General features: G+C 42.6%; 2 protein-coding genes across 2 annotated transcripts in view; both read left to right on the forward strand.

The window, feature by feature from the left end:
- Positions 1–1,427: 1,427 nt before the first annotated feature.
- On the forward strand, positions 1,428–6,782 carry cnrip1a (cannabinoid receptor interacting protein 1a). The gene is made up of 3 exons (XM_017457222.3): positions 1,428–1,833; positions 2,250–2,394; positions 5,177–6,782. Exons 1-3 carry the CDS (start codon positions 1,493–1,495, stop codon positions 5,339–5,341), a joined length of 651 nt encoding a protein of 216 aa, XP_017312711.2. The 5' UTR covers positions 1,428–1,492; the 3' UTR covers positions 5,342–6,782.
- Positions 6,783–8,363: 1,581 nt separating this feature from the next.
- The window catches only part of ppp3r1b (protein phosphatase 3 (formerly 2B), regulatory s1ubunit B, alpha isoform, b), a 20,533-nt gene continuing 15,339 nt past the window's right edge, over positions 8,364–13,557 (forward strand). The window contains exon 1 of the mRNA XM_017457223.3: positions 8,364–8,658. Coding sequence (XP_017312712.1) covers positions 8,656–8,658 — 3 coding nt within the window. The 5' untranslated portion in view covers positions 8,364–8,655. The remainder of the gene's footprint in view (positions 8,659–13,557) is intronic.

The raw sequence follows: 13,557 nt of genomic DNA on the forward strand, positions 1-13,557 counted from the left end.
CATACTGCTGTATAACTTTAATGCAATAATAATAATAATAATAATAATAAGAAGAAGAAGAAGAAGAAGAAGAAGAAGAAGAAGAAGAAGAAGAAGAAGAACAAGAAGAAAAGGAGAGGAAATTTTGTTAAACAAACTTCAGCAATTTGTTTTGAGGTACAATCTCAAAAACATCTCAACACATTTTGCATCCTAACATTTGGAAATTCCTAAAATAACATATCAATAACATAAGACTTACAACGTAATTCACAAAAAAAATATATTAATATCTGAATTGTAATTTTGGCTTGTCAATCTGTCAAACTTGAGATTTGACTTTATTTGGCGAGATTAGACTTGTGTGTTAAAGAGTTTACCTTTAGTTTGGGGAATTGTTCTTACATCACAGCATCCGCCAGTGCAGCTTCCTGGGAGCGACCAGCATCCGGGTTGCCAAGTCCTCGGGATTCCTGACTAAACTGGACACATTTGCTGCTGTCGCTTCTTTCTTTCTTTCTTTTTTATTATTATCATTGAGGTTTAACGGCATTGTTACTGTATGAATGTATTTGCGTAAGTAAATTGGTCTCATTTCTATTTCACTAATAAGTGTAATAATATTTGGTGAAAGAGCAATGTAGCCTCAGAATTGATGTGATTTCACTTCTGCTATGTTTTTTTAAAGCATGACTTTTAACCTGGTCTATACATCAAGGCATATATCAGTACAAGAAGCGTTTTTCTCTATTAAGGTATTATATCTTTAATTATATCTTTAACATAAAAGTATAACCTACAATAACATATTGATACCAATAATTGACGATTACTTTGTAAACAATATGAAAGTTGAAAAAAATAATCTGAAATATAAATATTTTTGATTGGACATTGGGATGGTTTTGGGATTACTCTTAGGCCATTTATCTTAGAGTGAAGTTTTCATTGGATATTGGGTTGCTGAATTGCGCTGCTTTTCTGTCTGGTTTTGATTGGACATTGGGTTGGTTTTTCATTGGGCTATTTTTCATAGCCCACTGAGATGTGTTGTCTAGGCATGGACACTGGTCAGGTTTGGGTTCTGGTTTTGATTAGACATTGGTCTGGTTTGGGGCTGGTTTGGATTGTTTTTGGACAATTTCTGATTGGCCATTGAGCTGTTTTATCTGTGCATAGACATTGGTCTTGTTTGGGGGCTGGTTTTGATTGGACATGGGATGTGTTTGGGGGTTGGTTTTGACTGGACATGGGTTACGTTTGTTTTAATTAGACATGGGTCTAATTTGGGGTTGGTTTTTAGTGGACATGGGTCTTGTTTGGGGGATGTTTTTTATTGGACATGAGTCTAGTTTGGGTGTTGATTTTGATTGGACATGAGTCTAGTTTGGGTATTGATTCTGATTGCACATGGGTCTAGTTTGGGGGCTGATTTTGATCGGACATGGGTATTGTTTTGGGGGTTGGTTTTAACTAGACATGGATCTAGTTTGGGTGTTGATTTTGATTGGACATGGGTCTTGTTTGGGTGTTGATTTTGATTGGACATGGGCCTCGTTCGAGTTTTTATTTTGTCGAGCGGATCTGGCAACCCTGCCTGGGATCTTCCACCATCCATTTACATGCAGGGAGCGCACGAGACGTGCAGAGGCCCGTTATTATTAGTTTCTTCACCATGGCCGACGTTCCAGCGTTAATTAACATCTGCGTGTCGTTAAAGATCCAGCCGAACGATGGCCCGGTGTTCTTTAAAGCGGACGGGTCCCGGTTCGGACAGACGCGGACTATAAAACTGCTGACGGGCTCCAAATATAAAATCGAGGTGGTGTTAAAACCGGGGAACGCCGAGCCCCTGTAAGTGGATATTATTTACCTGGAATTATTAGTGCTATGAATGAAATACCGCGCGTGCGTTTTTTATTTAGTTTCTGGGCGTGGTGCTCGGTGCACCTGTCCGGGCAAACGGTTCACATTCGTGTCCACTATTCTGCGTGATAAATGTTTCTATGGATGCATTAAAGACACATTTAATGTACAGGTCTGTTTTTTCCATTTCAACCTCAAACACCCATCACAGCATCTTTTGAGTTCTTTATTTATTAGCTGTTAAGGCCTGGTGAAAAGGGCTGACCTGGGTATGGACATTTTACCTGACCGACTATGTCTCTTTAAAAAGATCATTAAAAAATACTGTTAACTGATGAAACATCAGCAAACCCATCAGCATTGACCTCATTGTTGGTGTCGATGATGTTATTCTTGTTTTTCAGCACTATGGGAATCGGCGGAAAAACCTTTGATCTGGAGCAGCAGTCTAAAGATGATGAGTCTGCCGTATATCACGGCTTTTACGACACTGAGGGTGTTCCTCACACCAAAAGCGGGGACAGACAACCCGTGCAGGTTACCATACAGGTAAACTAACATGTATAGCGCGGTTAGAGCTTATTTTAGGGATATGATTGTGTGTTAAGGGAAGAAGATGGTGTGTGTGGAGTAATAACAGCTGATGTTTCACCTCTGCGCTTGGAACCCGCGTGCGCTTATCATCCGGGTTTTACGGTAAACGCTAAGCCGCTTGTGTCTTTCACTAGAAATGTAGCCTTCATCTTAAATGGGACACACGATACACAAGGACTTTTGGAGGTCTACATCATTTATGTTTTTGCTATCGAGTGAAATGTTCTTCCTTGTAAAAAAAATCACTCTCTAAATGTTATATATCTTGTAAATACTAATATAACAATAACATATAATAACAGTATAACTATGTTCTAGCACCTTCTAGCACCTGTCTTACACTCTGCACGCAAAACAGCAGTAATGACAGGAAGAAGAAAGGAAAAGTGTTGGGAGAAAAGATTTAAATTGAGATAAAGACATTTGCATCTCAAAAAATTCGTTTGCCATAGAAAAGTTCGTTTTCCCACCGTAATTTAATTCAATAAGTGCGACATTCATATATGCTAGATTCGTACACATAAAGTGAAATATTTCAAGCCTTTTGATTACGGCATACAGCTCATGGAAATCAACAATCCAGTATTTCAAAATGTTAGAATAAAGAATTTGTAACACAGAAATGTCGACCTTGTGAAAAGTATGTTCATTTATGCGCTGATATTCGGTCGGGGCTTTGAATCCTTTTGCATAAATTACGGCATCAGTGCGGCGTGGCGTGGAGGCGATCAGCGTGTGGCGCTGCTGAGGTGTTCTGGAAGTCCAGGTCGCTTTGATAGCGGACTTCAGCTCGTCTGTATCGTCGGGTCTGGTGTCTCGTAGATTCTCTATGGGGTTCGGGTCAGGAGAGTCGGCTGGGCGATCAAGCACAGTAATACCATGGTCAGCAAACCGGTTACTAGAAGTTTTGGCGCTGTGGGCAGGTGCCGAGTCCTGCTGGAAAAGGAAATCAGCGTCTCCATAAAGCTCGTCAGCAGATGGAAGCATGAAGTGCTCTAAAATCTCCTGGTAGACGCTGCATCGACTCTCAACTCGAGAAAACTGGACCAACACCAGCAGATCACATGACACCTCAAATCATCACCGACTGTGGAAACTTCACACTGGACTTCAAGCAGCTCGGATTCTGTTCCTCTCCACTCTTCCTCCAGACTCCGGGACCTTGATTTCCATATGAAGTGCAGCATTTACTTCCATCTTCCCCGTGATTGTGTGTGTACTGAACCAGACTGAGAGATTAAAGCCTCAGGAAACCTTCGCAGGTGTTTCGAGTTAATCACCTGATTAGAGTCGTCTCAGGTCGACATTTCTGTATTATAAATTCTTTATTCTGATATTTTGAGATACTGGGTTTTTGATTTCCGTGAGCTGTACGCCGTAATCATCGAGATTAAAACCAAAAAAATGCTTGAAATATTTCACTTTATGTGTGACGAATCTAAAATATATGGAAGTTCCACTTTTCGAACTGAACCACAGGAAAAAACGAACTTTTCCACGATATTCGAATTTTTTGAAGACGCACCTGTATTTTTTTTATTCTTCCTTTCACGTTTCTCAAAACCGACACATCGACATATATAGAAAGAAAAAAACAACAAGCTCAACAAGGTAAAAATCTTAAAATGGATCAATCGTCTTTTTTAATATAACTATTGTGAATTATAATTGATATACCCCAACTGTTATGGTAATTGTTTATATCATATTTATAATGAATTTGAGTGTCCTAGTTCAACAAGCGAATAAGAAATTTATTTATTTACCGCCTGGCGGTTACCGCAAAAACCTGAATATACGCACACTACAGTTTCAATGTTACCGATGTTTAATACCGAATACCGAAGTCCTCAGGGAGGTTGGTCACTATAGCAATGCATAAAGGTTTCTGCGGTCGGAGGCTACTGAGCGCCACAAATCACTGACACTGGAGACTCCTTCCATAAATGCAAACATCAGAAAACATTTCCTCATCAAAAACCGCACGCATATAAGTGTCTATCAAGTCCCGGTGCACGTTGTTACTATCAGAACTGGTGCTGCTGTTAAACAAAATTAATCAACAACCTTCCAAGCAGTCGGACTCAACAGCGCTGTGATGTAATGTTAATAAATATTCATACAAAATTCACCTTTCGGCGAGTGTCTCTCACTGTCTCTAACGATCATTCAGGTTAAGGATTCTCAAACCTTTCCTGCTCCTTTAAAGTTGCAGTGTAGAAATTTTCAAACTGGTCCTAGACCTGTAAACTATCAGATTGTTTCGAATTTACCTCAGTAAAACTGTCATTTACAATAAGTTTCTTCATTTCAGGCCTGTGTTTGAAATTTTTCTGGCCCGGAAATGAGCTCTGCCCCTTTTCTTTGAAAGGCAACTCGCAGTGGATATGTATGTTGTATTTGACTAAAGCTCATAGCTCAAAGCAAACAAACACAACGCAAACATAGCAGAAACATAAAGCGCGTATTCATCTCTCTCTCCACCTCTGGAGCTTCCAGCTGCTCCGTTATCGCTCTCTCCCACTGATTATACAACTCGGTGCCAGGCGTCCGTCCTCACAGCCTGGCCACTCCCTTATCCTCGTCACACTCCTCCGTCGCCAGATGGGAGGGCGGTGCTGCACTTCAGGCTGCGCGCCAGATGGGGGGCTTGCTGATGTTTACACTGCCAGCGTAAACCCGAATCAAACAGCTCTTGCTTTTCAAACCCATGTCTGAAGTTCTGTTTTGTCATCAGTTCAAGGAGGTGGGTGTGTTCGAGACGGTGTGGCAGGTGAAGTACTACAACTACTACAAGCGTGAGCACTGCCAGTTCGGCAACAAGTTCAGCTGCATCGAGTACGAGGTGAAGCCCAACGAGACGCGCAGCCTCATGTGGATCAACAAGGAGCTCTTCCAGTAAAACACACTCGCCGTGGCGTTAACCGGTTCGAGCACAGCGCGGCGGCACTGCGACTTGTGAACAGTAACCATCATTGAGCAGATTGTGTACTGTGTAATTATGGATTCAAGACGTTGAGTACCTGTCAGCCTGGCTGACTCTCTTCTACTTCTGTTCTGTGAGCCATGCTAGCAAACAGGACAGAACCTGGGGAGATCGATACTATCTTTCTTTTCTTATTATTCTTTTGTGCATGTAAGCTTTTACACATATCTTTTTTGAGTCAGGTCTTACAGGTTGTTGTTTTGGTTTTTTTTTGGTCCATGTTCTGCGTTTACACATATCAACGCTAGTTAGTCGTTAGTGACACTCGGATCCTTCCTATTAGTACTGACGTAATGTAGAACCACAATCCAGCGATTCCTTATACCTTGTGAAATGTACGGGCATTACGGCAGAAATCGCTTCCAGGTAGATAGTCATGGCAGGTTTATTTAAAATGACAAGCATGTCTCAGGAGCAAATCAAGACCTTTCTCCAGGTAGGTTGTTCAGTGGGTTACACTCGGTCATTTCACACACCTTGACTTATCCGGACTGAGATTTTTAAAAGCCAACATTGGTATTCACGGAGTCTGTGCATCACCAGTTTGGAAGGAGTTTTCCCAGTTTTTTTCAACCTTGAGCGTGTGTTCCCATTGTAGCATCAGGTTCCCGTTCTCGGCTGACAGGAGTGAAACCCGACGTCGTCTTCTCCTGTTATAGTCCGTCTGCATGAAGGTTTCACCAACTGTCCTTTCTTAGACGCGTCCTTTCCTGCTCGCCACAGCCGTAGAGAGCGGTTATTCGAGTTCCCGTCAGCTTCAAGCAGCAGAACTGGATGTTTTTTTTGTTTTTCGCACCATTCCGTTCTGCATGAAAACCCCAGGAGATCAGCGCCAACAACCATGCTGTGTACAAAGTCTCTGAGATCACCGATGCCCGATGCGAACATTATCTGACGCTCTTAACTTGTATGTGTATGATTTAACGTCTGATTGGCTGACTGGGTACGCCTGGATTTACACCAGCGTAAACGAATCTGTTTCTCCAAGCCACAGTTGACAACCAAACCCTCTCCAAATACGTGATGCCCATGCTCTGTGAAGCGATTTAAAATGTCATGAGCTGATGTGCATATTAATATCTGGCTACGAGTGTCGATGCACACGGTTCAAATCTTATCATTAAGCAATGGCTTAGAACACAAATGCAAGAGGTGTGAAATGTCCCGGCGTGAAACGCGAGTGAATATCAGTTCGGTTAAGAAACACAGGATGGGTTACTGATTCTGAACACTGATATACTGTACAATATCTGCCCCGTTACGGTTACACACAATTTCACTGATATGCCATGCAGTTACTCGAGTATTCTCGCTGAAATAAAACAGAGCAGGGGTCAGTAATTCTTGCTCAAAAAGGGTGCTGTCTTATTATATATTTATTTAAAACTATTTATTGATGAAATATATATATATATATAATATATAATGTGTGTAACATGACGAATCAAGCAACGTTGTGGTCTTCTGGCACTGGTAATGATGTAGGACTATTTGTGCTCCGTGGTGTGTGTTTATTTGTTGTCTGAATGAATATTTGCCTGAGTTTTCCTCTGTTGAGTTTCTTTATGGTTGTTAGAGTTGCCGATGCCTTCGTGCCATGAAAGTAATAGAATGTTAAAGGATCAGTTTACGATCCTGTACGATAATCCCAATTGTAAAAAATCGTTATTGAGGTATCTGGGTATGAATTTCTTCGCCGTGGACAAAACGTTTCATCGTTACATGGCACGCACACTGATAATCACGTATGTGACATATCATATGATTTAACACACGGACACTTCAAAATAACAATATTGTCCTTTTTCTTAGGTGAAAGCCTGAAAGGAGTTACTTTGATAGAAACATTTCAATTGTATTTCACAACCTTGCTACGCTCGACAGTTAGACAGAGCATTGTGGATACCTCAACAATGATTTGATGTAAATTATGGAACCAGAACAGTTGAATTCCAATAAGTCCGGTTATCGCTTACTGATTAGACTCAATTGGTGTTTCTGTGATGCTTTGTATATCGCTCCATATGTATGTGTTTAGTTTTTTTTAAAAGGGGGACAAAATGTCGACGTCTTTTGTAAGATAAAACATCACAGTGCTTGAGAAGGCTCTGCTTTTTTCTTAAATATACTGTATAGTGCAATACCATTCAAAGTAGCGTTAAAAACAAGACTGTTTGATCTATATGTTACATGCTGATAAAGATGCTACATCAAAACCAGCACACTACATATAAACTATCTATCTGTCTATCTATCTGTCCATCTATCTGTCCGTGTTACATGCAGATACAGAGGTTAGGTCTAAATCCACTACCATAATTATCTATCTATATCTATCTATCTATCTATCTGTCTGTTACACGCTGATAGAGAGGCTATGTCTAAACCCACATACCAAACTATTTATCCATCTATCTATCCACCTATTTTACATACAGATAGAGAGGTTATGTATAAACACACATACTACATACTAAACTATATCCATCGATCTCTCTATCTATCTATCTCTCTATCTGTTACACGCTGATAGAGAGGCTATGTCTAAAACCACATACTCCATACTAATCTATCTATCTATCTATCTATCTATCTATCTATCTATCTATCTATTTATCTGTCTTGCATATAAATAGAGAGGCTATGTATAAACCCACATACTACTACACTATACTATACTATCTCTCTCTCTCTCTCTCTCTCTCTCTATATATATATATATATATATATATATATATATATTAGATAGATAGAAAGAAAGAAAGAAACCCGCAGGCTTCCACACTAACCTGTGTGTTAATACGCTACTGATACGGTAACTATGGCAACCCCTTATTCTGGACATGCGCACTCAGTAGTACGGTAGTATGCGAACGTAGGCAGTAAGCGCGGAATACCCGGATGTACTGTACAGACACCCCTCCCCCGCCCCCCTCCTCCTCCTCCCCGGCAGTGAGCGCTGAGCTGAAGCCGCTCCTCCTGTTTCCGTGCTGCGGCGCTGCCCGAGACTTTACCGCAGTGAGATCCGTCATCCGTCCATAACACGAACGCTCCGAGGGGGGCTGACTCTCACACCGACAGGCTTTGGTTGTTGACCCTGCTGGGGAAAAAAAACAACAACAACAAAACACAAGCCGAAACGAAAAACAACCCGGATTCGGGGAAATAATAACAATAATACTAATTTTAAGGAAAATAAATAAATAACCGAAGACCAACCGCGCGACAAAATGGTAAGTAAGCGAGCGCGCGCTGCGAAATGAAGCCGTCGCTTGCTAGCAGTGGCAGCGCGTTAGCTAGAATAATTCCACCAAATGCGTTAGCATACATGCTAGCTGGTGGGACAAAAAACAACTCGGAGGCGTTTTGAAGCGTATTTACTGAAAAACGAGCAGGTTTACAGGCAGGAGACGTGTTTTTTTGGAGCTGTGTCGTGATCTGGGCTTCGCCTTCTCTGGCCCACGTTATGACGGTTAGCATGTTAAAGGCGGACACTCTCGGCACTGACAGCAAAATTCGAGTATGTTCATAACACAACCTTCAATTTGAACGTCTCTGTAGAGTTTTGTACAAAGCAGAGAGGCATTACAGGTTAGCTAGCAGCATTACTGAGCCCCTCAGTGCCTTTAGCTTTAATGAAGTGTGTAAGAGTTAGCAATGAAAGTGAATACTCGGTGTGTAAACATTGTTGGTTTTAAGGTGAAACATCCTCGATTTAAATAAAAATGATAATAAACTCTGTGTTTATTACAGTGTTAAAAAAAATAGTGGTTAATCCTAATGTTTACATCTGCAGGAAATATGCGCGTGCGTTTATTTATTTATTGGTCTACCTATCTGTTTGTTTGTTTGTTTGTGCTTCAAGGTAAACTAAACATGTTTATATTGAAATATTTCTGACCTGTGTGTTTAGTGACGTCTCGGTTGGTGTTTTCGTGCATTTTCATTATTCCTGTGAGATGTCCTGTTATTGCTGAAGTAGCTAGAATAGGACAAAAAAAAAATATCCATGAGAACAAATTCACCGATCTGAAACATACGTAACTGACGGGGGTTTTATCTTTTCTGGCTCGCCGTTTTCCAGCGTCACGTTAACGAGAAATCCAGCGCAGGAGTCTTCCCAGAATGCAGTGCGGTTACACGATGCCGAGTTACGGCCGGAGGCTAGGTAGAGATGTACAGGTGAGGAGAGAGCAGGACAGGCTAAAGCGCTAAAGCGCCGCTGCATCGCTTTCAGGAAGCGAGGGATAAATCTCATCACTACGACGCTGCTGTCCGCCGGTAGATGAAATGCATCGTGGGTAACGTAGATCGATATCGTTCGGACAGGGCGTGGTTCGAGGGGCTTGGGCTCACCACTGTGCTGAGATTTCTGTTTATTTATTTATTATTTGATAATCATTCCTCTGACAGACGCAGTTCGGCTCGAGGGATGATGAGTTGAGTCGGGAGTTTGGAACGTTTCAGGATGTGTACGCTAGTGTTGAGATCCTCCACAACGCAGCTATTCGTCATCATAGAGCTCTAATAGTTACTAATAACTCACGCAGCGCTGGTTTCTCGCCTGCTCGCAGCCCTGATGTTTATAACCCTGTGATAGAACTCTAGCGATCAGTATCACAATCATCACCAGGGCGACAGTTAGTGGGATTGGTTTATAACCAGTTTATAACTTCTTCAGCATTTTAACTCTAAAATAAATTCCACATTCACCCTGTTCTATACTAATGTTAGGCTCATTACTTAAATATGTGCAATAATAATCTGTGTATCTCTCTATCATCTATCTATCTATCTTCCTATCTCTCTACCTACTGTATCTATCGATAAATTTGTCTGTCTATCTTTTTTCTATCTATAGAACTATCCATTGGTCACTCTGTCGATCTATCTGTCTGTCTGTCTGTATATCTATCTATCTATCCATTGATGTATCTGTCTATCGATCTATCCATTGGTATATCTGTCTCTTTCTTTATTCCTTTTTTTCTTTCTATCTTTCTGTCTGTCTGTCTATGTATCCATCTATCTGTTGAACTACCTATTGATCGATCACTCTATCTTGTCTGTCTATCGATCTATCTGTATATCTATCTCTCCATCCATTGATGTATCTGTCTCTTTATTTCCGTCTTCCTTTCTATCAAACTATCCGTCTATCTATCTTTCTATCGAGCTCTCCACTGATCAGTCGATCTATCGCCGTCTATTGATCTGTCTGTATTTCTATCTATCTGTCCATTGATGACTCTGTCTGTCTTTCTTTATTTCCTTCTTTCTTTCTATCAAACTATCTGTCTGTCTGTCTTTCTATCTATCAGTCTGTTGATCTGTCTGTCTATCTGTCTTTCTTTCTTTCTATCCATTAAGCAAGCTATCTATCTGACTATCTGTCTGTCTGTCTATTTATTTATTTATTATTAATATAAGCTTTAAAGCCAGACCATTTTTATTTTCGCCATTTTAAAATGACTCCCTATATGCTATCCATCCATAAGCTATAAAGCTTCTCTTTTATTTAAAAAAAAAAAAAAAAAAAAAAAAGATTCCCAACATGATGTCTTTCTATCAAGCCCAATTTTGTTGTTGTTGTTTGGGGTTTTTTTGGTTGGGGGGTGACAGATGTTTCCATGGAGACGCCCATAGGAGGGTCGCGAGAACGTGGGAGGCGTCGCTGTTGATGCATCAGAGATCTTTATACTATTATTATGTCATCAGTGACAGTGTTGAGATTCAGGAGCAGGTCCGGCAGTCAGCGGCGCGTCAGTCGAGGCTGAGCGCGATCAGGGCTGTAGGTTGGTGTGTGTTAATGTAGGCCACCGCTTCTGCTGCTGCTTTGTGCTCTTCCAGTCCTCTTGTCATAATTGAGTCTCTGTCTATTTATGGTGCGTTTCATTCTGCTGGTCCTCAGTGCACAGCCCACCATCAGCGTCCAAACTTTACAGATCAGAACGTTCTGGAAGAGGACTCGTCCGTGTGTGTGTGTGTGTGTGTGTGTGTGTGTGTGTGTGTGGAAAATAGGCCAGCTCCTCCAGGCTCTGTAGCCTATTTAACATCCCATTATTCTACAAATAGAGGAGTATTCTCAATGGAGGTCAAAGATCCAGGTTGATCAGAGCACCTGTACAGACCTCCAGAATACGAGCGCGATATAAAAGGCTTCGCTTCCATCCTGATCTCCGTCCGGCTCGTTTTTAACCGTACGACCGTTCCACCGCAGACGAGAGATTCGAGAAAAGAGCGGATGTTTACTCTGGACTCGCTCCAGGGGCTGGACAGATGATCAAATCCTGCAGGGGAAAGCTCAGGTGTGACGCCCAGTCCCGAGTTTTGACTGCTTGGAAACGTGACGCGTCGTCGACGAGCGCGTCGTCTCGTTGTGGGGTTTCTCACGCCGGGCGTTGCGTTCACTCGCGCCTCGAGTATGAACGCCAGCACCGTGAACTGACCCGAATCAGCCGTGTTCTCTCGCTTCAGTCAGAGCGACGCTAGCCACGTCGCTTATCCGCGCACAAAATGGCGGCTCGTTCTCTCACCTAGGGCTTGGCGATATGACACAAATATCATATCACGGTACCTGAGGACGTTTCTGTCATGCATGATGCGTATCATCACCATACCGACGATATCTCAGAAAAGTGTATTGCGTAGTCATTCATCACGATACGGATGTTATATCGGTATGACGCCCAGCCCTACTCTCGCCCAACCCAGGTTCCTTCCTCTCCACTGCGCAAATCACTATGTTCAGTGTCTGTGTGCAGTAGACGTGCGATTAAGATCGTTTTCCATCACCTGTCGTCACACACTTATAGCAACCACGTGATGAATACTGGCAGCTGTATCGCCGATGACGTGTTTACGCGCCGCAAGGCGGGCATCTCACACGTTGGCGATCCAACCCTAGACGACGAGGCGGAGTTAACATCCAAAAAAAAAAAGAGCTCCCTGGGTAATACGGAAGCGGCTCGGATTCAGAAGATCGGGTGCGAATCAAACGTCCGTGATTCATAAAGCGTGTCCAAAGCCAACGGTGGACACGCGTCAAATTTGTTCTGCCGCCTCAAGCAGAAACGTGAGGGAAGCCAGAAGTTGTGCGAGGAGAAAGCGTCAAATATGCAAACTGCGTGTAAAGATTGCGTCGTGTCCTGTAGGAAATGAGGTTTTCTCGCTTGTTCTTCGGTACAAAGACATGTCCGGAAGCACTCGCACTTTCCTCACAAGTTTAAAATCGCGCAACGATAAAACACAGGCCCACAACGACACTTCCGCGGGGGTTTTGGGCGAGTTATCGCGATCCTCGCACAGGTATGGACATGTTATGGTCATGTGACCTAGTAACGATGCATGGCCACGCCCCCCGACAGCACGCGCTCTCGTATTAAGATGACATGAACGTCATGTTTTTGTTTTCTTCTATGTATAGCCTTCGGGCTCTAGCTGTGCGTGGCATTGCTGTTGCTACGGTAACCGCCCGAGGTTAACATTGTGCTGTGGCCTCTTCACACAGCGAGCACAGAGCGGTGTGTTTAAAGCCTGGAAAGCGGCAGACGCGTCTGAAATCTGTCACTCGGCTCATGTCTCGTCAGGGTGTCTCAGGATGTGTGTGTCATCGAGAGAGTGATGACACCCCCCTGTTTTCTCAAACGACTCGTTCAATGATCCGCTCTAAATGATTCGTTCTAAACTCCTCCTATCAGAGAGCATACTCTGCTCTGATTGGTCAGACGTCCCGGTCTGTCGTGATCGGACTTGCAGCACGCGTCGAAAAGGAAACGCCCACTACCGTATCCGAGTTTCAGCTCCGTCGAGTTTCAACTTCGCGCCGGCGAAGGTCGGAGTCGAGCCGCCGAGGTATCGTTTTAAAACGAACTCTAGCCACTGACGCTTTACGTCCTCGTCCTTTGAGAGTCCGTGCAAAGCGGATTCGCCTTTGCGGTGCCGAAAACTTTCTAGATCTCTTTCAGGACGCAACGTCAAAAGACCAGAAGCGGAGTTTTTTTTTTGTTTTTTTTTTGTTTTGTTAGTACAGGAAGTAAAGTGTGGATTTACTGACGACTCGTTTCAGCCGTTCAGAACCGGTTCCTTCGTTTGGGAGTCAGTAGCTTTGGATTTTTGAAACTTTGCCGACT

The sequence above is a fragment of the Ictalurus punctatus genome, chromosome 26, assembly GCF_001660625.3.
Source record: "Ictalurus punctatus breed USDA103 chromosome 26, Coco_2.0, whole genome shotgun sequence".
Lineage (NCBI taxonomy): Eukaryota > Metazoa > Chordata > Actinopteri > Siluriformes > Ictaluridae > Ictalurus > Ictalurus punctatus.

Bases quoted from the DNA above. Each gene is read 5' to 3' on its own strand.
- cnrip1a (XM_017457222.3), top strand. From the start codon at position 1,493: ATGGGTCTTGTTTGGGTGTTGATTTTGATTGGACATGGGCCTCGTTCG. The intron at 1,834-2,249 runs GTAAGTGGATAT...CTTGTTTTTCAG, and splicing joins CCGGGGAACGCCGAGCCCCT to CACTATGGGAATCGGCGGAA. The intron at 2,395-5,176 runs GTAAACTAACAT...TTTTGTCATCAG, and splicing joins CCGTGCAGGTTACCATACAG to TTCAAGGAGGTGGGTGTGTT.